The 24,027-nt window shown below is 40.6% G+C and overlaps 1 protein-coding gene across 1 annotated transcript in view; it reads right to left on the bottom strand.

Annotated features, from left to right (window-relative positions):
- Positions 1–23,425, bottom strand: part of adcy1a (adenylate cyclase 1a) — a 46,855-nt gene extending 23,430 nt beyond the window's left edge. Inside the window, exons 1-5 of the mRNA XM_056262807.1 lie at positions 22,364–23,425; positions 19,680–19,829; positions 8,375–8,493; positions 6,496–6,607; positions 1,883–2,010 (exon numbers count right to left, since the gene is read on the bottom strand). Coding sequence (XP_056118782.1) covers positions 1,883–2,010; positions 6,496–6,607; positions 8,375–8,493; positions 19,680–19,829; positions 22,364–22,981 — 1,127 coding nt within the window. The 5' untranslated portion in view covers positions 22,982–23,425. The remainder of the gene's footprint in view (positions 1–1,882; positions 2,011–6,495; positions 6,608–8,374; positions 8,494–19,679; positions 19,830–22,363) is intronic.
- Between the last annotated feature and the right edge of the window lie 602 nt (positions 23,426–24,027).

The raw sequence follows: 24,027 nt of genomic DNA, 5'->3' as shown, positions 1-24,027 counted from the left end.
AGCTTGACGACGTAGATGTGACGTGAGCAACCTGACTGACAGTTGTACGTCTTCTAGTAGCGGTGCCAATAGGAATCTGAATCATTCCCTTCTGAATCTTGCAGAGCCGGAGAGCGTGAGTATTAGCTGTTCATGAGCTAGCAGCAGGAGCAACTTTATGACACTCTATGGGCTTCTCCCTTGACTTTATGCCTCCACGTCCCCCGATTGCGTGTGAGCTTCTACATCTGTCTTTACGGTCATTTCTCTTCTATGCGACAGAGAGTCGCGTGTTATGATGCAATCGTTAGCCTATTTTTACAAATACATTCTACGGGGCCACAACGTAAGATACAAGGTAATGGAGCATTTTATACATTGTCGTGTTTCTTTAGAAATAAATAATGGATAAATGGAGTCTTTAAACGTCTCAGATGTAAAGTTATTCACTGTCAAAGTGACGCAAAAATGAATGGGAGTCAATGGAATGCTAACAGCAGGTGAAGGCTTGTTAGCCAATGGCGGCGCCCGGGGAGACTTCAGTTTCCGGCTGGTGGATTACCCCCTTGTGATCTACGCACCATCCCAAAAGCTTTCAGATGACATGCAAGAACTTGCTAGTGGCCAATACACTGCATTTCGATTTATTTTTGGGACACGCTCCACTAACTTCATGGAATGGAAACTGGGAGGGCAGAAAGCGGCATCCTCTTTGTTTTCTTTATTTTACAAAAGCACAATGTTTTGTTTTTATTGTGAGTGTACACAAATAAAAATAGACCCTTTACAGTTTCGAATGATGTCTTACTCTTAGCTGCATGACTATAAATGACAGAGTATTTTTCAGCTGTTTCCGCTGTTATAATGAGGTGGGTAGTGGGCAGACGACATCATCCAGATGTGCCAATCACCAGAGCTGGGCAGAAAAAAAAGTCTCTAGTCTTCAAATCTCTGCACAAGTTTTATTTTTCATTTATTTTGTACTTTTACGCAACAAAAGAGATGCTTTTCAGTTTTGCAGCTGACTGTGACCAAATCACTTATCACAAAAAAATATGACCAATGCAAGAGTGCATTCTGTTTACTGATTAGTGCTTTATACACTAAAGGAGTCTGTAATTTACACCACTGTCTGCTCAAAATAAACGAAAAGAAACCTACCATTGTGGATATGTTGTTTTTTTCTGTCGTACCGAACTCATATTGACCAGTGACCCCAAAACCTAGGTACATACTGAACCGTGGCTTCTGTGTAGCCTACACCCCTAATAATCACCATAACAAAAAACATTGCAAACAATAGAAAAGATCCTAGAAAATAATTGGTGAAAAGCGTGGGAACCCTGAATGCTATATTTCCATCTAGAAAACTAGAGTCTGGTTTTTCCCCCTTTTTTTAAAGCTTCTTATTCTCTCCTCACCCCTCACTATAATGCCGGATCTGATGATTGAAGAGAGAGAGGGGGCTTTGGCAGGAGGAATTTCTTTTCTGTTTGCTACCAGCACAAAGCAAGATATCTACACTAATGTGAGATCGAAAGTGTGTGTGTGAGAGCGAGAGATATGTGTTTCTGCGAGAGTTTTTGTCCGTGCATGCATGTGTGTGTGTGTGTGTGTGTGTGTGTGTGTGTGTGTGTGTGTGTGTGTGTGTGTGTGTGTGCATATTCTATCACCTGTGTGAGGTGATATGAGACTTCAGCAGCGAAAGCCGGCTTAGAATTCAGAGCAGAGAAATGAATATAGAGGAGCTGCAGGTCTCTCACATTCACGCACACGCACACACACATTCCCACACAAAATCACTATAGCTTTCAAATACAGCCTGTCAGATGATGGTCCTGCTGGTTGGCTCAAGTGACTGATGTTAAAACGAAATGAGATTTAGCCACAAACACTGACTCACGTGATGGTGTCGATCATGTCCAGACCCATCTCCACACAGCAGTGAGCGTGGTCCGTTTTGGGCTGGGTCAGGCCAGACACACAGTAATAACAGTCTCCTAAGATCTTAATCCTCCTGCAATGGTTTTCCTGCCAATCAGACACACAAAAGCACGATGGGAGTTTTGCCAGAGACACACAGAGCCAATAAAAGGGATGTGCAGTTGAAAGGAAGTCAGTGATGCGGTTCATAAATATCACATATATATACCAGGTTATACAGAATCGGTATTTACACAATTTATGAGTAAAGAAAAGTATGATCATGGTATTTCTGAGACAAACCATTAGGAAGTGTCCTGCTTTGTCAGTTAAGAAATGAGCAGATGAGAGTTTATTTGGCAATTATGTTTTTATTATAGAAAGCTGTTTGTGTGCTTGTCACTTTATGTGAAACTTGCATTAAGTCTAAAGGCCTGTTCACACCAAGACTGATAACTATAAATTTAACTTCAACGATAACTATTTTAGAGTCCACACCAATCCATGATAACGTTCTGTTTATTGTAACAGCTTATGCAGTTTTGCGCTACTTTTAAATGCTTGACTTCTTTGAAGTAGCCAGGTTTCTGATTGGCTGTCAATATTTGTATCGTTCATCACCTAAAAAAATCGTTTCGAAAGTTATTCCAGCAATATCGTTCCTCTGCGTTATCTTTATAGTTGATGTGATGTGGAATTACCTATATTTGTATTAGACTGATTAATAAAACTTTATAATTATGATCCTTGGTATGAATGGGCCTTAACAAACATATTTTTCTGTATTAAAATGGATTAAGTCTATTGCAAAAGCTTGTATTTTAAATTGTAATATGTCACAATATTACTGTTTGACTGTATTTTTGATCAAATAAATGCAGCCTTATGGTGAGGTGAGCATAGGACTTTTGAACACTAGAGTAGTTTCTATTCATTTTTCCAATTGAGTTGAGATTTTAGAAGCTTTATCACATTTGGAATTTCCACTCCACAATTTTGGGTTACACTTTATTTTAGGTGTGACGTAGTTACATTGTACTAACTCAAATAAGTAATGAGTAATATTAATTAACTACATGTAATTACTCAGCCTGTTCTCACGTAAATGCGTCTCTATAGCACGCATTGTGTATTCTCGTGCAATTTATACGCGAAAATGAGTTTTTACGTGCATATGATACGCAGTTTTCGCGTGCATTTGATACGCAGTTCATTTGCGTGTAATACACACGCACCCCACACCACTAATTCTACCCAAACGTATAATACACACGCACCCCACACCACTACTAAACCTACCCTAACCAACCCATGCGTATCCTATGCACGCAAAAACTCATTTTCGCGTATAAATTACACGATAAACACACTGCGTGCTATAGAGACGCATTTAGTGTGATCGGGTTGAATTACTATAGAGTTACGGTTAGGGTTAGGATTTGGTTTAGTGTTAGTTACTTGCAATTATGCATAATTTACTGTTATTACAATAGTAAGTATGTGTAGTAACGTGTAACTATGTCACCTGAAAATAAAGTGTTACCCAAATGTGTTCTTAAACTATAGATACTGATACAAACAGGCCTAACCTTTTGCAAATGCATTATCAGGATTATACCATTCAAATTAATTAAACAAAACAATGAGACACTTTAGACCAGTGGTTCTCAATCCTGGTCCTGGGGAGCCACATCTCTGCACAGTTTGTATGTCTCTCTCATTTAACACACCTGATTCAGATCATCAGCTCGTTTATACTCTATTAACTGAAGTGCGTTTGTCATATAAAGGAGACATATAAAATGTGCAGAGCAGTGGCTCCCCAGGACCAAGATTGAGAACCACTGCTTTAGAGTAAACAGAGTGAGACAAACAGAAAGAAAGAAAAAAGGAACTCTACAGATCAATTGCTCTATTTTATGAGAGATGTACCATCTGGCACCACCGGGCAGGAGGAGACTGTGGGAAACCCCCTGTCACAGTGTGCACACACACACACACACACACCATCTGTGCCAATCATTTCCAACTGTTGCCTGAATTTCAAACTGAAATCTACCTGAATTATTTTAGTTTTTTTGTTACAGAGAGCTACATGTCACAGAAGTCTTACTTTTCTCTGGAACAGACTGTATTTAATAAAGACTTGCACTTGCTGACTTGGGGATACAGAAAAGCAAACTGAGCCATGAAATTGTTGAAGGAAAGGAAAATTATTAAACTGAAAATTTGGAGCTAATCTCTTTCAACACCAGCACATTAAAGACCCACTCCGATGAAAATAATGTTTTTCTAGGTGTTAACATGTTCTTGTGGCATTTTTCTGATGTTAGAGGACATGAAAAATAAGCTCAAAGTTGTATTTCTGAGTATTTCTACATTCAAATGGCTGTGAATCAGTAGCAGACGCTAAAATGCCGGCTAAAATAGACTGGAGTTGTGACGTAGTAACTCCACTGGGCGTCTCCACACGCGACGTCTTGGAGTGAAATAATGATCGGTGATCGGTGATAACTTTGATTAACTTCGGATAATAATAATTAACGTGTATATAATACTGTTGCCCCACCGGTATTGGGGGTGTAAGCTAGGGGAGAGACAGAGCTCTCAGCAACGGGCAGGGGGAGGGTCGTCTCCGTGCCAACGGCTCCGCCCACAACTCATAGGCGAATTGCTAATGAGCTACTGCCGCTCTGCTGAAGCGAAGTCCCAGAAAACGGCACAGGTTTTGTGATTTTGGCTAAAAATGCCATAATCATAATTTAAAGACCACTGGGAATGTTTAAAAATAGCTCAAAATATGATCGGAGTGGGACTTTAAACCGTTTTTAGTTATTGGAGGAAAATTATTACAATCCACGAAGATCCAAATAATGCAAAAGCCTCTAAAAGTTGTAGTTGTAATTTACAGTACATCAAAGATACTTCTGTATGACCACAGGCTGCACCTTTGAAAAGTGCAAACACAATCACAGCTGTCAGGATGGTAATTTAGCATTTACTGTGAGGGGTTGCTGAAATATTTATTAGTGTTTGCTAAGACAAGAATCTCTATTACTTTTGTTAGGGATCTGAAAAAAAAAAACCTAACATTCTATCAAACTTCTGTGAGTAACCTGTCTTGCCCAGTTTATTCTTTGAACATGAAAGATACCAGATAACATCTCAAGTTATGTGGTTTGCTCAGGACATGTTGGGCAAATACAGTGTGTTTCAACCAGATAGACCCGACTTGAAATAACTATATCTCTGCAACCCCAAACCACACATGAATGAAACTCTCACCACTTGAAAGAATGGGGCATAGAGTTTCAATGGTCGACACTATCTATAGATACCTCTCCCAGCGCACCAACAGCCTCTAGCCTCAGTTGTTCGCAAGATGGTGACCCAATTGGGTCCATCTATTTGAAACACCCTGTACTTTTCGAAGTGATCTGGTGGACGATAGAACAGGCAAGAGACTATAACGCTTTTTTTAAAAGTACATTTTAGTGCACTTTTAAATTATAATTACATACATAATATACTTTAAAAGAATATACTTGAGTGGAAAAAAAATTTACTTAAAAAATTATGGGTTTTTTAAACCCATGTTTGGGTCAAAAATTGACAAATCCAAGAATGTATTTACATTTTTTAAATAAATGTTTAAACCCAACATTTGGGTTTGTACATATTTGACCCAAACATGGGTTGAGACAACCCAGCATTTTTTAGTCAGAAATGTAATTAATTTGAACATACTTAAAAGTATGTTCTATATAGCAGGGGCTCCGTCATTTATTTATTTGCCAAACAACGGAAATTTTCTTCAAATCTGCCAGTTACAGAGGGTTTTGGGTAAGCGGATGTACAGCAGCTTTGGCGCCTATACACTCTGTTGTTATGAATTGTCATCATTGTCCCAAGTTCTCATTGGTTTGCTGGCATATGAGGGAATTCATGCGCAGGGAAAGCTGTCCCTGAATCGCTCAACGAAAATCACATTGTATTTGATACAAAACTACCTGGGGATCAAGTGGGAAAAAAAAAGTCATAACTGAAACTATTTCAGTAGTTCATTTTCTCCATAAGGAAATTTACTTTTAACGAAGACAGACCTACTGTAAGCAGACTCTGTAACTATAAGGGAAATATTCGATTTCGGATGTAAGAAGAACACTTCAGCAACCACATAGCAATGCCTTAGCAACCACCCAAACAGTACCCTAGTATTCCTGTTTGTTTATGCTATTTTACAGTTGGCAAGTTGCTTTAGAGGAAGTGGTGTTTTTCCTACTAAATCACTTGACATGTAATGTATGTAAATACAAGTTGGATTTTTCTCAGTCAGAAGTCTTTTGTCCATTGTTATTTTTGCTCTAACTCAAATGCTTCCTCTCTGAGGATTGAGGAAAATTGTACAGAGGGACTCTATGAGAAGCTGTGGCCACTAATGGGGATTATGATTATAATGCTGTTTAGCATATTGTCGCCAGACTGTGAGCAATCATATAAGGTACTGCATACGCCCATAGACTCAAGCTTTCTAATGCGATTTGCTCCTCTCTTCCTTTCTCTCAACACATACATGCCCATAGTATTACTTACTGTAGCGAGCTCATCAAATTTTCCGAAGAGCTCATTCAGTAGTTTAACCAGCTCTTGGGCCGTGCACTGTGATGCTAGACTGGTAAACCCAACAATGTCTGCAAACAGGATGCTGCACAGAATGAGAGGACAACAGGTTATGGTGATTCACAACAGACCTTACACTGTTCTTTGTAATGGCTTAGGGACAAGCCAGAAAACTGTGTTTTATCAGAAACATGCACAGGACTATAAAAGCAATATGAATCAACCAGCGTCTACTGAGTCTGTTGGCCTTTTTTTCATTAAAACATTACAATCTGTAGTCAGATTAACCCAGGCCAGGGGTACGGGGGGTACTTGGCTCACCCAATCATTTATTGAGTGAGCTTAACCCACCTGAGGTGTCAAGGTTTGGCTGGTTAGTAATAAACTAATCAGTGTTGTACCATTAATTTAGCATGTCAATGTTAATGTAGCATGTCAAAATACTTTTGTTGAAGTTGCGATGAAACTGAAGTAGTAACAAATCTACAATAAAACATTTTGACGAACATTCTTGAAAAAGGAAATAATGTAGGGCAGGGACTTGGCTCTATCCATCAGTTGTTGATTAGATGGAAGCAGATCTGAACGCGAGCTTGATGTAGATTGTAAGAAAATGGCGGGATTCGGAAACAGGCGGGAAGTGGACTAAATGATTGGAGAAGTCCAGCATACGTCACCAGAGAGCAGTCTGTCTTTTCACCGGAAGATTCAGTTTAATCATTTTGATTAAAATCATTTAAAGATTTAAAAGGTCCAAAATGAAATAACACGCTTATAGAAAATAAAAAAAAGGTAAATTTTCATTTCATACCAACCTCAGCTAAACTAAAATATAATAAAACAGTAATATGAATTACAATATTACATAAAAAAACCCGAATACAAATTTTAAATAACGACAATTAAACTACCACAGATTCATTTTAGTTTTACTTTCGATTACTTATTACAGAATATATAGTAAACATTTCAAACTTTATAACACACCTTCATTAACATTAAAATGTAATGCTGCGATAAAATCTAAATTAAATGAATGTAAATCAAAGATGTTGATTGTAAGAAAAATGGCGGGATTTGGAAAATGGCTGGAAATGATTGGAGAAGTCAATCATTGAAAATTGGAAAAAAAATCACAGTGAACTCTAATTAAAACTAAATTAATATTACAAGTTCGAAATAAAACTAAATTCAAAACTATAATAAACAAAAGGCTCCAGATTCATTGGTTACATCACATTTCTGACTAAGGTTACAGATTCAAAACCTCAAAACTAAGCAAATATGGCAGTGAGAGATGATAGTACTAACGTATAACTTTTACAGAGCTCGCAGTTACAGCCCACCTTTCATCTTTAAACTGGAGCTGGGCCTGCAGTAACCTCATCTTTTAGACAGTTAGTGGGTCATGGAAAAGTTACTTGTATGCATCATCTTTCACTCCCAAATCGCTTGGTTGGAGCAGGTCTTTAGGGATGGCATATGTGTGTATGTGCTATTGTGTGAATTTGCCCCCCAGCACTTGCTCCATCTCTCACTCTGTGTCTCTCCGCATGTGTGGGCAGCGTGGGTTAATTGAGCAGCTCTTGACATGATAGCACTAGCGCTGTAGGCGCCGTACATGCTGTGCGAGCTTTGGTTAGGAGCCAGACTCAGGAACTTAGACGACTGTGCGTGAGTGGAGTGTTGTTGACTCTTATTGACTCACTGATTCAGTATTCGCAATCACAATTTAAGTACAATTGAATTGACACTGTCTGTCTAGTCTGGAAAGAAAGAAAACTATAAATGTAGTAGTGCTCTCCTCTCTCATTCATTGAATGGGTCTCTCTCTCTCTCTCTCTCTCTATACCTGACGTTGTCATGCCGTTGGATGTATATCTTGTGGAAGATTCTTTCTGGTGGCTTCAGGAAGTCCTCCTTCATCTCCATGGCAACATTCCTGGGCAGCAGGCTCATTAGGAGGCGTTCCTGTTGAATATGTCCATCACATTTTGAGATAAACAGTGAGTTTTTTGAGTGTCATCGGTCAAGTTTAATATGAATTAAAGGATCAATTATTATAATACTCTTTATAATTCATTTACTCATTTTTATCACTACTATTCCAATATTTTTAAATAATATAAAGCCTTAAAACTATAAAATGACACAAATGGAATTGTGGGAATTTTGCAGTGACCAAATATGACAAACAAATCAAAACTCTCTAATTGTTCACAATTGCTGCCCTTTAATTGATTTTTGACATTCACTCAACCAACTTTATGAGGGATGCTTTTCCAACATACCTCCAATAATTTCCCCCCCCCAATAAATGACAAATTGGACACACAACATGTAATTTATGTTAGCAATGTGCTAAAACATGGTAGCAATGTGCTAATTTATGCTAGTAATGAGTAAAAGCATGTTAATTCATGTTAGCAACATGCTAATTCATGTTAGCAACATGATAATTCATGTTAGCAACATGATAATTCATGCTAGCAATGTGCTAAAACATGCTAGTGATGTGTTAAAACATGCGAATTCATGCTAGCAACATGCTCAAATCTATCTATCCATCCATCCATCCATCTATCTATCTATCTATCTATCTGCTTTCTGATAGACTGTACTGCCTTCAAAACCATCAAACGTTAAGCTTTAAAACTACTTTTAACTTAAAACTATTTAACGGAAAACATTTGAAAACCAAAGTTTTTAAACTTTTTCAAACTTTCTGGGGTGCATTTCCCAAAAACATTTTTAGCCAACTATGGTAGCAAGTTCCCTTGAATTGTATTGGTACATAACTAGCTAGATGTTGTTATAAAACAAAATGTGAAAGCCTCATCAAGTAATGTTAACCACAGACATGGACATTTCCAAGGGAAGCCATAGCCTTCTGGCTGGCCTTTAAAATTATGTCATGATTGAGCATCTCCATTGCGTTATGCTATTGTTAGTTTAAAACTGGCCACTTCTGTTATCTGTATGCGTTTTATCTAATGAACTTGCTGATAGCTAAAGGGGCCAATCTCTCTGAGAGATCACAGTTTTGAGCTTTGGAGTTGATTGGCATGGCAAAGGTAAGTTTCTGTGGAAACGCATACAGTTCATTGCCAAGCCATGCGTTACTAAAAGCAGGTGATAAATGCTTTCTCGATGAGCAAACCCCAGCGAGCCATGCCACTGGTGTTAAAAGCCCAATGGATCGGTTTGTCAATTGCCTTAACTCAAAAGTTGAGCTGAGAGTTGTGTAGAGAGTTTGTATAATTAGCAGCAAAACTGTAACTGCCTAAGCCTCTTTTATTGACTGAAATTTAAAACCAATGAACATTATACACTCACCGGCCACTTTATTAGGTACCCCATGCTAGTAACGGGTTGGACCCCCTTTTGCCTTCAGAACTGCCTCAATTCTTCGTGGCATAGATTCAACAAGGTGCTGGAAGCATTCCTCAGGGAGTTTGGTCCATATTGACATGATGGCATCACACAGTTGCCGCAGATTTGTCGGCTGCACATCCATGATGCGAATCTCCCGTTCCACCACATCCCAAAGATGCTCTATTGGGTTGAGATCTGGTGACTGTGGAGGCCATTTTAGTACAGTGAACTCATTGTCATGTTCAAGAAACCAATTTGAAATGATTAGAGCTTTGTGACATGGTGGAAGTAGCCATCAGAGGATGGGTACATGGTGGCCATAAAGGGATGGACATGGTCAGAAACAATGCTCAGGTAGGCCGTGGCATTTAAACGATGCCCAATTGGCACTAAGGGGCCTAAAGTGTGCCAGGAAAACATCCCCCACACCATTACACCACCACCACCAGCCTGCACAGTGGTAACAAGGCATGATGGTTCCATGTTCTCATTCTGTTTACGCCAAATTCTGACTCTAACATCTGAATGTCTCAACAGAAATCGAGACTCATCAGACCAGGCAACATTTTTCCAGTCTTCAACTGTTCAATTTTGGTGAGCTCTTGCAAATTGTAGCCTCTTTTTCCTATTTGTAGTGGAGATGAGTGGTACCCGGTGGAGTCTTCTGCTGTTGTAGCCCATCCGCCTCAAGGTTTTGCGTGTTGTGGCTTCACAAATGCTTTGCTGCATACCTCGGTTGTAACGAGTGGTTATTTCAGTCACTGTTGCCCTTCTATCAGCTCGAACCAGTCTGGCCATTCTCCTCTGACCTCTGGCATCAACAAGGCATTTCCGCCCACAGAACTGCCGCTCACTGGATGTTTTTTCTTTTTCGGACCATTCTCTGTAAACCCTAGAGGTGGTTGTGCGTGAAAATCCCAGTAGATTAGCAGTTTCTGAAATACTCAGACCAGCCCTTCTGGCACCAACAATCATGCCACGTTCAAAGTCACTCAAATCAACTTTCTTCCCCATACTGATGCTCGGTTTGAACTGCAGGAGATTGTCTTGACCATGTCTACATGCCTAAATGCACTGAGTTGCCGCCATGTGATTGGCTGCTTAGAAATTAAGTGTTAACGAGCAGTTGGACAGGTGTACCTAATAAAGTGGCCGGTGAGTGTAGTCTGCAACATATAGATTTTTCCTTGTTGACAAAGTTATAAAGTTGTGCTGTGTATATATACTTTAAAGGTCCCCTTACATGAAATTTTCACTTTGAGGTTTTTTAACATTAATATGAGTTCCCCTAGCCTGTATATGGTCCCCCAGTGGCTAGAAAATTAAATCGGTGTAAAGCGAGCTTTGGCTATCTTTCTCTGCCTATCTTTTCTCTTAAAGATCAGATTCAAGATCAGCCCGTCTGAGCTTTCATTTTCTCAATGACGTCATACGGAGGTGAGGTAACCTCCCCTTTCTCTGCTTTGCCCGCCCAGAGAATTTGGCTCGCCCATGAGAAAATGAGCTAGGAAGTACGAACGCGCGAGCGCGATTTGAGTTTTTCCTCGAGAGATATCATGGCTTGCAAACGAGCGAAGCATGGCAGTTGATCAGTGTCTGGATGTACAAATGAACACAAAAGTATTTTTTAGTTCCTTCATCCGAGCCTCGAGACAGAAGAAACAATGGGTTCATTTTATTTTTTCTGGAAATGCGCCGACACAACTTCCCAAAGTTTTTTATGGTCCAAACATTTCACCGATGACTGTTTCCTCAACTTGGGCCAATACAGAGCTGGCCTCGATGAACGTCTGAAAATAATTAATCGAGCTACCAAGCAACAATTTCTGATGTGTAGCCTAATTGTTCAAGTTCAGACAGGTAATCTTTCTCTCAAAATCGTTCAATACTGTTTATGCATCAGTAAGTCAAGCCAGTGACTAAAATATCAATCTCACATCGTTTCTTTTAGTAGGATGAAAATAATCTTATTTAAATTGTGAACAAATTATACAGAAAGCGATCAAAGAACAATCTTTCCACACAGCGCGAGTTTATCTGGACAACTCGTTATGAAATCAATGACGCACGTTACACTGCACAACGAAGCTCTTACTGTATGTACATCATCGTGTTTGCATTGGGGAAAGCATTAGAGAGAGTGCAGAAACTGCGTTGCAATGATAAGATCTTCATGCTCGATCAACAGACTGTCATCTGCTCAATGCTCATCACGGCAAGATGAGCATTGAGTATTTATATAGATCTAAATACTTTAAAAACTTCTCACGATTCGTTAATCTCGATAGCTATAATAGTAAAAACGTATAATAGCTGTAGTAAAAGTATTCGAGAGAGTTTCACATGTAATACGTAGCTATTTCATATGCAAGCATGTCAGCCAATCACAGCCAATCTTGGAATTCCTTTGATGCGGCCAAAGTGAGGTGAGTAGAGATGAGTGTACGATGGTCTCTGGAGAGGATCTCAGTGTCGTAAATGGTGTCAGAAAGCAATCTAATCCCACCATGCCGGTAATTTAGATTGCCGAGAGTCCTGATTTACATTCACGAGTTCAGAGTGTAAAAGCTTTGGATTTCAGAAGGAATGTGCATTATTTGTGTTCAGATGAACGAACCATGATTTATCCAGACGCTACAGCGGAAATATGCTAATACGGGACAGTCCATCAGCGGTCGTGGGCGGAGCATGAGCAATATGACATCATAATCAATTATATGGCATACTTGATTATTGAGAGTGTTTAGACTTTTTGAGGATAAAAAAAAAGGAGTGAATGGATTTTTTTCATTGTAGGCTATGGTGGTTGTGTCCACACACACTGCAAAGACACATTTATATGCAAACACCATATAAAAGTAAATCTTGCATCCGATGACCCCTTTAAGAAATACTATGCAGTGCAAATTGTTTACAGTTAAAGCAGCTCAAACATGAATTTTAGTCTGGGACTAGGTTTAAAGGGGGGGTGAAACACTCAGTTTCAGTCAATCTCATGTTAATCTTGAGTACCTATAGAGTAGTATTGCATCCTTCATATCTCCTAAAAGTCTTTAGTTTTATTATATTTATAAAAAAGAAAGATAGGCTGTACCGAGTCTTTCCGGAAAAAAACGAGCGGGTGGAGGCATGCCGTGTGGGCGGAGCTAAATAATCACGAGCGCGCGAAGCTTTTGCGTTGAGCGTCTGGAAGCTGTGGCATCCCAAAACAAACCATGGCTAACAATCAGATTCAGCCATACATTTTTGATGCCGAATCAGATCCCGAGGCTGAAATTGAAGACGAGCAGCAGCAGCAACGACTACAGCAGGACGTCTCTATGTGGTGTGTAGCCTACTGGAACTGTATAATTATATTTGCTTAGCGGTTTTTGTAAATGACTAATTTTCACTTTATGTCGTCGTATTTTTTTTTTTCTTTAAAGGTGTACATGTGGGAAAGTTTGATGCCGACTGAGGCGGGAGTTTTTTAAAAGTAGAAATGATTTGAGCTTGAGGCAGTGTTTTTAGAACACCATGCCATGCACGAGTTATAATAACTTACAACATTTGAGTGTGTTTACTCGTTGTTTATGAGGACATGATTTGGTTTTACAATAAACAAACAGACACCTACAGTGGCCAGCTAAACAAATGTATTTAAAAGACATTCTTGAACAAATCCTATGAGGCGCTGGCGATGATTTCCTGTTGAAGCGCGTTGATGTGCGCGGCCTCGCTCTCCTCTGATCGACGTGTGCGCGGGCGCGCTTTTTCCGAGAGAAATCAAGGGGGTAATCCATCGACCGGAAGTTGAAGCCGGCCGGGTGCCGCCATCTTGTAGCAGAACTTCACTTGCGTTAGCATTTCCATTGACTCCCATTCATTTTGGCGTCACTTTGACAGCGAATAACTTTACATCTGAGGCGTTTAAAGGCTCCATTTGTCTATTTATTTCTAAAGAAACACGACAATGTATAAAGGGCTACATTACCTTCTATGTTACATTATGGCCCCTTAGAAACAGTTTTTGTATAAATAGGCTAACGATTGCGTCATAACCACTCGACTCTCTGTCGCGCTGTACAGAAATTACCGTACAGACAGGAGGAGAAGCTCGCAGGCGATCGGGGGAACGTCCCGTCAAGGGAGAAGCCCATAGATAATGAGTCCATAAAAGCAACGGAATACTTACTCCTGCTCACTCACACCAAAGAACTCTTTGCTCAAGTTCCCCGTCTCTGCAAGATTAACGTTGGCAATTTTCACGCACAGCAACTAGAAGATTTACGTCTGCCAGACAGGTTGCTCACGTCATCAAGCTTAGTTTGAGTCGGTTTGAGTCTGCGTGTCAGGAACGGAAGTGCTCAAAAATCGCTAAAAGTGGGCTTCAACTGTCTCAACTGAGTTCCAATGAGATGGCTCTGTCCACTTCTTATACTGTCTATGAGAGAAATGCTCATAAGGAGTTCCACTCCCGTACTACGTCATTAGATCCACGATCGAAAAAAAACAGCCGAAACTTGTACCCGGAAGATTTTCGGCACAGAAATTCTCCGGTATTCGTCCAAAATACTTTAAACTTTGGCCATGTTTAGCATGAGAATCCATCTCTTTAACACTGTAAACAACTCTGAATACATGAAACACCATTGTACCCCCCCTTTAAGCCTCGTCTGTGAAACCGGGGGTTAGTTTTTTAATTTAATCCAAAACATACATCAAATATCCTCCCCCTCGTTATTTTATCCTTTTGCCCCAGAAACTCTCAAACTTTTGAAATCAATACATCAGCCACTCTTGCCGAATGTGCACTTTTGTGCACGTAAATGATAGATTATCTGAATGTGCGAATGGAAAGATTAGAGACTGGTCCATATCTATGAAGCGAGTATGAGAGTTTGTGTGTCAGAGAGAGAGTTGTGTGGTACAGCCTGGTGTGATGTATAGAGTGGGTGGTGTTACCTTCTATTCAGGGAGTTTGTTGGGTAGGAGGTGGATGAGTCATGTGCAAACAATTATAACCAATTTCAGTCGCCAAGGAACAAGGGGAAAGTGTCCTCTCCGCTTTAGTTTGTATGAGTGTGTTTTGCATCTTTCAATCTTTTGCCCCTCTCCACTTCATTTATAAATCATTCAGTAATTATCCACTGCAATTGAGCTCGTCGAGGGAGATAAGTTATGCCAATGTTGTTATTTTTATTCACATACTTTATCATTGATATAATCCACAATGACAGCTAAAGGAAGCAGTCTCACTGACAAATAAAGTGGGATGGTGGATCTGCTAAGATAGGTTACTGCTGCAAAAAAATGTTTACATCACAATCTGCTGTGTGTGCAGTTTTGTCCAGAAATGTCCATCCCGCAAATATGCTAACAGATACAATGAAGAATTTGATCTAAGTATAGAAAAGTCCTGTTTCTTTCAAGATTGGGCTCATAGAGGTGCTGTGATCTAGTCATATACATGGAAGAATCTTTAAATATTAACTATATATATAAAAAAATAAAATTATTTACAGATGACTTTAAAAAAAAAGTTTTTTACAACTTCTACACTTGTAACTTTAAAATCAACATGAGTTTCATATCTGCCTTGAGCAGAAGGTCCGTTCACTGGAGGACCCCTTTTTAGCAAGCAGTGGGTGCTTGTGAAAAACGGATCTGTATTCACCATCTACCCTGCTGAGGATGACATCACCAGCCCCACTCTGGACCCAGAGCCCTTTAGCCCTTCCACTGACGCCACTCTATTGTGTGGATTTGCCTCGGGTCTTCTGGTGTCCTGTTCTGCCCAGTCAAAAGGAATACCCGTCCCTGGCTCCGCCGACCTGTCGGCTTCGCCCTCCCTCGGCTCAAGCTGGGACCATCGTCCTTACGGCTCCACCGGGCTCCCTTGTCCCTTCGTCTCCACCTTGGTCAGATGTCACTCTGCCTGCGCCATGGACTTACGGGTCTTTAACCCTCTGGGGACCAGAAACGCGCCGGCGCGTTTTGCTCGTTTTTTTTCACACAGCAGAAAAATAGACTTAAAGTACTACCATAATTTCTGTTCATATAGACTAGAGTTAAGAAATATGAAAAACTAATCTGGTAAATGTCTAATTTTTTATGTGCCCACATACAATCGAAATAAAATATTGTGCTTTTGTAAAATAAAGAAAATAAACAGGGTGTGCCTTCTGCCTCTCGGTCACCGTGAACTTTTTTTCTGGAGCACGTCTCTAGTCTTCAACACAACTCAGCTAATACTATTCACCCAGCCATAAGCAATATATCTTTTAAATCATTTGAGTTTGTAATTTTAAAAGATCCGATTCAAAACTAAAATTAATATTCTCCGTTTATGTCATCTATATAAAAAGAGAGACGTGTCAGCCCGTCTCATTATCGTTCTCGAGCTGATTATCTCTGGTAATGTGACACGCCTACGGAGAGCACGCGCTATTCAAACGCAAATATGTGAAGCAACACATTGAGACGCGTTAACGCCCATAAACTCTGAAAACACACATTATTTTTTAGTCAGATTAATCTACTGTCGTCTTGCGCGGCTATATGAGGAACAATCCTGGGACATTTACCACTGGGTATCAAAATAATGAATCCTCAACTTTGAAATATGTATGATCAAACTAAGACATTTATGGAGAAAGACAATTTTCTTTTCAAGATGTTTCCAACTCTAACTTTGAACTTTGAACTGAAATAAAACCATGTCTATTTGGTGAAGGGTGTGTGATAGAAGTGTCCAGACGTATGCACCCTGTATTTTACTTATATAAATCCAAACAATCTAAAAGCCATTCTTTTTTAAATCTCCTCATTCTTTGTGCAAGGCTCCTGTAATGATATGGCCTGATAGCACCTAATAGGGCCATTATGGGGAGGGTCTTTGTCTTTCTCAGGTGTGGAATGCCACACATATTAATGAGAGATCACGCCTCCTGCATAAAGCTTTCTCAAACAAAACACGTCATTAAAAATGTAAAAGACTTTATTGACTTATCTGAATGAGTAGTCAGGATGATTCTCACATAGTTTTGGAGCAAATATTCTAGGCTATGTGATACAATTTTGAAAAGTCTTGTGAAGAAATAATCAATATGTGTTTTGTGGTCTTATTTCAGCAACTTTCATTTTTATTTTTTTCAATAACCACGCATAAACATTATTCTATTAAAAATACAAACATGTACATACATGTTGCTCAGATATCATGGTAGCCACGTTTGTGCTATATAGAGTGAATTTACACCTTTGCCATTAACATGTTTATAAATAACTGAAAAAAGCACAAATGTCAGTGCATGTCAAAACATCCCAAGGGCCCCAAAAACACTCTGGTCCCCAGAGGGTTAACTATGCTTCGTCCCTCCACCCCCTTGGCCCTGTCGGGCTTAGTCTTGGTCCTCAGTCACACTGGCTACACCTTAGTCCTTTGGCACCCTGCCATCCTGGCACACCCTGGCTCTGCCTCAGCCTCCAAGGACATTGGTGTGGCCAGTCTTGCTCGTCTCCGCCTAGTGCTCCACTTCCATTGGCCTCGTCTCCATCAGTTGTCCTGGAGTCGACAGCCAAGTCTTCACCATGGCCCCTCTTTGCCTATCTGTCTGTGTTCCTAGTTGGTATGGTTATTAATTAGATCTACACCTGTACTGTTTTGCCTGGATTTCTCTAGTATTTAGTCCTTAGTTTCCTCAGTTCTGTGTTCCATGTCATTAACATTTTGTTGTGAGTTATACCCTGGTGATCTCCTGCATGTTCCAATTCATTCCTGAATGTTGGCTTGAGAGCCTTGTTTGAAAATGATTTACATATGGCAGGCAGATCTCCAGCAGATCAGGTTCTTGGTCCGAGCGGTCTATGATATCCTTCCTAGCCCAGCAAATCTCCACATCTGGGGTAGGAAACCCCTCACCAGCATGTCCTTTGTGGCCTGGGAGGGGTTCCCTAGAGCACATCTTAAGCAGCTGTCCAACAGCCCTGGTGGCACAATCAGGTTCTAAAGTCCATTGCAGAGTCCATGGCCAACAACATGCATGGCTGCCACCAGAGGAACATCACCTTTGTCATGGTCGAGGAGCAGCCACATTTACCCCTTTTCCACCGACACGATTCCGGTGAGGGTTCCCGGACTTTGTCTGGTCTCGAACCATTAGGCGCATTTCCAATGGAAAAAAGGGGGGTTCCGGGCCAGAAAGATCGGTTCAACTCCGGCCCTAAAAATTTGCTGGTTTCGAACCGAGCCGGGGAGCAGCGGGCGTAGAAAAACTGTTGCTGTCTCGTTGAGAAATGTAATACGTTGCACTACATTGCTCTTTAAATAACGATTTATAAAACTATGTGCACGAGAGAGACTCAGCGTGCGAGAGAACGTGTGAATCAATGGTTTCAGTTTCTCTCCAAAAAGGATAGATACGAGGTTTGCTCGAATCACTCCCGGTACTGTGAACAGTAAAACAGAAGTGCCGCACAAACACTGGAATGCGCAAATTTTTCTTATAGACTGCTCATAGGCAGGTAAACCACACATAGTAGTGTTATGTCACCGCTCGCTCTTCAAGTCTGTGGAAACATCCGGTCGGTTCGCAACAGGCTCCAGTTCACCTGGCCGAGAACAAGCTCTGAATTTTGCTCTAAAGAATTTATGATTTAGGGCTGTGTTTTAGTTTCAATTTTTATTTTGATATTATGCCGCTTTCTGTTTCTTTCCTTTAGAGTGAAGCGCTGTCACCATATGTAACATCCAAATCAGTCGAATCATGTAATGTCACGTGTACAAGCGTATTGAACAGGCGGCTTTCTGCCTGCGCGATCCGGGATTGTTTTTAAGGTTTAAATACACGCAAAAATATGTCTAAATATCCTTCTTCGGGACTTTTTTACTTAAAACGCATTCAGTTATGTCTTCAATGAACATAATAGCTGGGAAAGTAATCAAATGTTTGTCAGTGTATGGTCAGTGCATCCGGTCTTAAAGTGAACGCAGCCCAATAAACCCGCTGCTCTCTCTGTCATTTATTCTTATTCAAACAACAAAATAAAACGAGAGAATCATTCACTGCTCTTCACTATATAATATTAATAATTTTAATAAGAATCAATGTATATTTAATCCATAAAGACTATGCAATGTTTTATTTATTTAACTTCTATTTCTTCCAGTTGATTACTTTATTAAATTTCTGTATATTAGGCTATTGTTATTAATATTATTGCAAATTAAAAGTGTTTCTATTTGAATATATTGTAAAATATCAATTATTCCTGTGATGGCAAAGCTGAATTTTCAGCATCATTACTCCAATCTTCAGTGTCACATGATCCTTCAGAAATCATTATAACGTGAATTTTCTGCTCAAGAAACATTTCTTCTTATTATCAATATTGAAAACAGTTCTGCTGTTTATACAATAATATTGTATAAATGTGAAAGCCTTTTTGAATAAAAGTATTAATATATATATATTTATATATAATATTTACTGACCCCAATCGTTTGAACTGTCTTACAGACAAAGATATTTATAACCAGACAGAAGAACATTTAATTTCCCAGAAATAAATACCTGTTTAATTGCAATTCGGTAAATTCCACTTCACATCATTCCAGTTCAAATTCCAATTGAACTTTTTGTCTGGCTTTTTTTTGGAAATAAAAGCAATCTTTCAAGGTAATTACCTGTCAAAACTGCCACTTTAACTTGAGGGAGAAATTGAAACAGCTGATCATTTGATCTAAAACATGCAACTGCTTGTTTGAGTGTATGCCAACGCACGTGTCGCGCGAGTCTGACCTGTTTCTCGTTCTCATCCTCTAGTTGCAGGCGCTGCTGGATGCAGTTTCTGGCCTGTAGGAAGGCCTTCCTCTGGGTGCGTTCGGTAAGGACTCGTACAAACACACCCGACAGATTCACGCCGACCAGCAAGACTGCATTTGCTACCAGCTACAAACACACAGAGAGAGAAAAATAACAGGATTTGTGTGACCATCTCTGTTTATCGGACCATGGAGAAAAATTCTGACATTTAAGCAACAATTGGCGACTGAATATGAACTTTCAGTGATTAGGAGTGGTTCGTGTGTGTGTGTGTACAAGAGAGAAAAACAGCATGGAGAGAAAGTAGCTTGAAGACGAGACGGACACAGATGCCGAGAGAGGGGGCAGTGAGTTCATTATTTTCAATCTGTCCTGAGATGATAAACTCGAGCGCGGAGACGGACACAAGTTTGCGCGTGTGTGTGTAAGAGAAAGAAAAAACGGGGCAAGGAGCGAAAGTAGCTTGAAGAAGAAACTCTGCAGATATGCTACTGTGACTGAAAGAATCAGCAATTGCCTGTTTTTGAGACACTTCAAACAGGCAATTGTTTGTATTGTTCATTCATAGAGCAACATAAAATTAGATTACCCAGAATCCCCTCAAATGGTCTATGCATTCTTTTAACAGGCCTTTGTAATTGAAAGTGAAGGCCATTTGCTGAATAGCACAAAGCCGTGGCATTACTACAAATCTTTAGCGAAGTTTCAAGCCTTATAAATTAGGTAATAAACAAAGTGGCCAGCTTGGTAAAAGGGTATTGGCTATTGATCGGTGATTTAGTTTAATTTAAAGTACTTTAAAGTCTTGCAAGATCAGAGCCATTGCAAGCGGCTTATAAACGGCTGACCGTCCTGTATTTTAATGCGTGATGTGCACCAAGGTTACACTGTGACAGTGAGTGAGAGGTTGTGGAAAAAAACCCCTCATTAACTCAGCATGAGAGCGGTGACACTTGTGTCTAGATGTGAAGTGTTCTTGAAGTTTGCAGTGCAATAATGAAATACTGTATATGCTGTGCGTTGTGAGATGCTACCGTTTTAATGTGAAGTGGCACACTGATATTTTTAGATCAGGTGATTTTAATCAGTTTATGTCGATCCTCTTCGCTTAAGGTCTTTGGAGCATTTTGATAGGATTTTAAGACAGACAGTCTTTTCAAAGAAATCAAGGCTTAATAGGTCAACAAATGCAGTCCCTGTTCTCACAGGTTCGGTTTTTGATGATGGAAGCTGCTATTCCTGTGTGAGTGTTTGTCACAAACATCACTTAGCATCCGGCGAGGATGTAGTGAGACATGTGAAACTGTCACAGTGTTCAGTAAATCAGTGGCATAGAGGTTACAAGCTGAACTGAAAAGTGTCTGTCTGCCATAATAAATAACAGATCAATGCATTAAAATTAATATCATGAGACTTGCTCTGTTTCCTCACAGGTTGGGTTTTGAATCAATCTGACCCCATCAAAAACACAGTTCACTCACAAATGATGTCATCATTTACTCACCCTCATGTTGTTCCATACCTGTATCACATTCATTCTTTCACACTTTCAAAAGAAGATATGTTGAAAAATGTCGGTAACCTAAAAGTTTTGGTTACCATTGACTTCCACTGTATACGGATATAAAAACACATTTCTCAAAATATCCTCATTATATTGTTCCACGGAAGAAAGAAAGTCATACAGTTTTGGAATGAGGGCAAATGATGACAGAATTTTCATTTTTCAAAAGTGAAAAATCTTTCAAGCCATGAAAAAACGACAACTAAAAAGAAAAGGTCTCTATGAAATGTCTGTGTGAAAAGTTCCAACCCCAAATGATGTTTACTGTGTTAAATGTAAAACAACATTTAAAATGTACAATGTATTATTATTATTTTTTTACTTTTGTGGTAAAAGTAGCTGTTCTAGACAAATTTGAGTGAATTGTTTAAAACACTGTAATATCAGACTGCAGTGTTGAATATTTAATTATTTTATTCAAACTCAAGGGTATTTCACTATTGGGTAGTCCAGTCATGTGTTGTGCTATGCCAGAAAATGACACCCTGCAGTGGTTTCACAGTAAAGTTCTGACTGCTAAATCCAATAAAATAATTTTTGTAAAAAATAGTTTCATAGTATCTTTATGCTATGTTTGGCACAAGATTCACAGCTCCACAAGCTGTGGAAACATCCAAATATCCTCAGTTCTGATATTCTTAATAAAAAATAAAATAAAGTTAAATTAATTAAATCAGTGGTGGAAGTGATTTAAAATGTGCATTTAAAATACACACCGTGATATATTCAGATAGTTCCTTCATTTTATGTTGGCTTAGCTACAAATAATTAAGTTGTAAACTTACACACCTTACATTTTTTTTAATTAAAATTACCAAATTATTCCTGAATGATTCTGATGATTGCTAATTTCTGAATGATTTTTTGGTATATTTTTCCACAAAAGAAGTTCATTCTGACTGACTCCTTCCACTGTGCTTTTTTATTAGGAGCTGTCCATCCTCGTTGGTGCTGAAATCAAACAGGGCGCGCGCTCTTCCCGCCACCTGTGTGCAGCACACTTGCCCCAGCAAGCACACTTAACCACTAGTGCCTTACCATATATGACACGCCAAATAAAGTATACGAACATGGAATGTTCAATGGCACAACTTACCGGACTCCACACGAAAGGTCTACGCGCCGTAACTGATGTCACCATCACGATGAAATGCGACGCAGCCACCAGGATACCGAACAAAATCGCCAAGAGCGTCCTGACCGGAAGCAGAGAGTAGGCAACAAATGTAACGAGCATCAGCTGCCAGACACCTTGCTCAGGTGTTATGCTCGGTGCGTCAGGTGCCAGCGCGCCCTGCGTCCCGTGACCCAGTGCGAGAGGAAACGGGCAACAGAGCAGCGCGAACGTGAAGCTGAAGAGCAGCGCGAGTCGCGCGATCTGCTGCAGCTGCGTGACCTGCAGATATTTGACGTTGGTGACGATGAAGAGTGAGGTGAAGATGACGCAGTGGACCGGGTGCGAGCCCTTGGACACGGTGAAGCGCGAGCCGGCGGACAGCAACTCCACGAGCGCCAGCGCGGACGCGGCGAGGATGAGGATGGCCAGCGCTTTGAGCGTGGCGTTCTGCTCAAGCTTCAGGTTGTACTTCTGGAAGAGAGTCTCGAGCTCCTTGCAGTCAAACTCGCGCTCACACGCACCGGCCAGGCAGCGACTTTTCCTCCGCCGCGTGCGGACTCTGGGAAACGGAACTTCCTCCATAACGGGGCCATTCATACAGCCAGAGCTCTTCTTCACAAGCACCACATGTTCGGCACTTGTTGTCGCGGTCCTGGCGGCAACTGTCGCGCCTCAACACGGACTCGCGCACACTGACCCCAGCGCTAGACTGTATCTAATCCGCAGCACGCGCCGCCACCATCCACAGGTTGGTGACTGTAACGAGCGCAGACAGCACCCGCCTCCTCTTTTCTCTCCCTCGCGCTCTCTCTCCTCCCTCCTCAAGGCGGTCTCCAGGGAACAGACCACCCGTAGCGTTTGTTCGGCCCCAGAAAGAGGTTAACATCGATCACACAGAGCCGGGACTCCCCTCTCCGCATCCCACAGCTGCATCTCAGCGCCGCGGCCGGATCACGCATGCGCAATGTCAGCCCGCGATTGAGAAACCAAGCACGTCTCCCAGTCCTCAAAAAAAGATAAGACAAGACAGCAGAGCAGCTCTGACAGGGCTCGTCTTAAATGGAAAAACAGCATGTTGCAGTCTTCATGTATGACGCTACATCGTGTGTATTAAACGAATGATGTTTTCCTTTCGACACACCAAAACAGAAATAACCCAGGAGAGTCTCCCCGCCGCGCGCCTATAAATAGCACGCTGATCAGTGGCCTTTTAATTAAGCACTTTAACTCCAGCTCGAGCCTTTGTTTGGAGTGCCGTTACCGATCCGGCAGCGGAGCAGGTGTTGTGGATTACAGATCGCATTCATCTTTTATTCTCGCGCATCTGCGTCTAAATTGATTACCGCCGGGTGCCTAAGTGGATTTTTACGTTGGGACAATGGGGTTGAGGAGGTGTGCCCGCTCCTCCATTCATGACGAGCTGCTTGTGTTCATTTGGCTGCTGTTAAATGGCATGTCAAGAGAGCGCTCGAGTCCCACTTGGACCTTAAACCCATAGAAGCAGACTATACGGGCGCCGTTATGACCCTGACTTTTACTCACAGCCCCCGCGAGGCGACCTCTGACAACAAATAATTCGGTCATAATAAATAACAATTGTATTATTAATTAACATAACATAAGCGTTGATGATTTTTAGTTTG

This window comes from Rhinichthys klamathensis, unplaced genomic scaffold (assembly GCF_029890125.1).
Source record: "Rhinichthys klamathensis goyatoka isolate OS25496 unplaced genomic scaffold, OSU_Roscu_1.1 h1tg000196l_1, whole genome shotgun sequence".
NCBI classification, from domain to species: Eukaryota; Metazoa; Chordata; class Actinopteri; order Cypriniformes; family Leuciscidae; genus Rhinichthys; species Rhinichthys klamathensis.
This window is presented reverse-complemented; position numbering and strand designations above follow the sequence as displayed.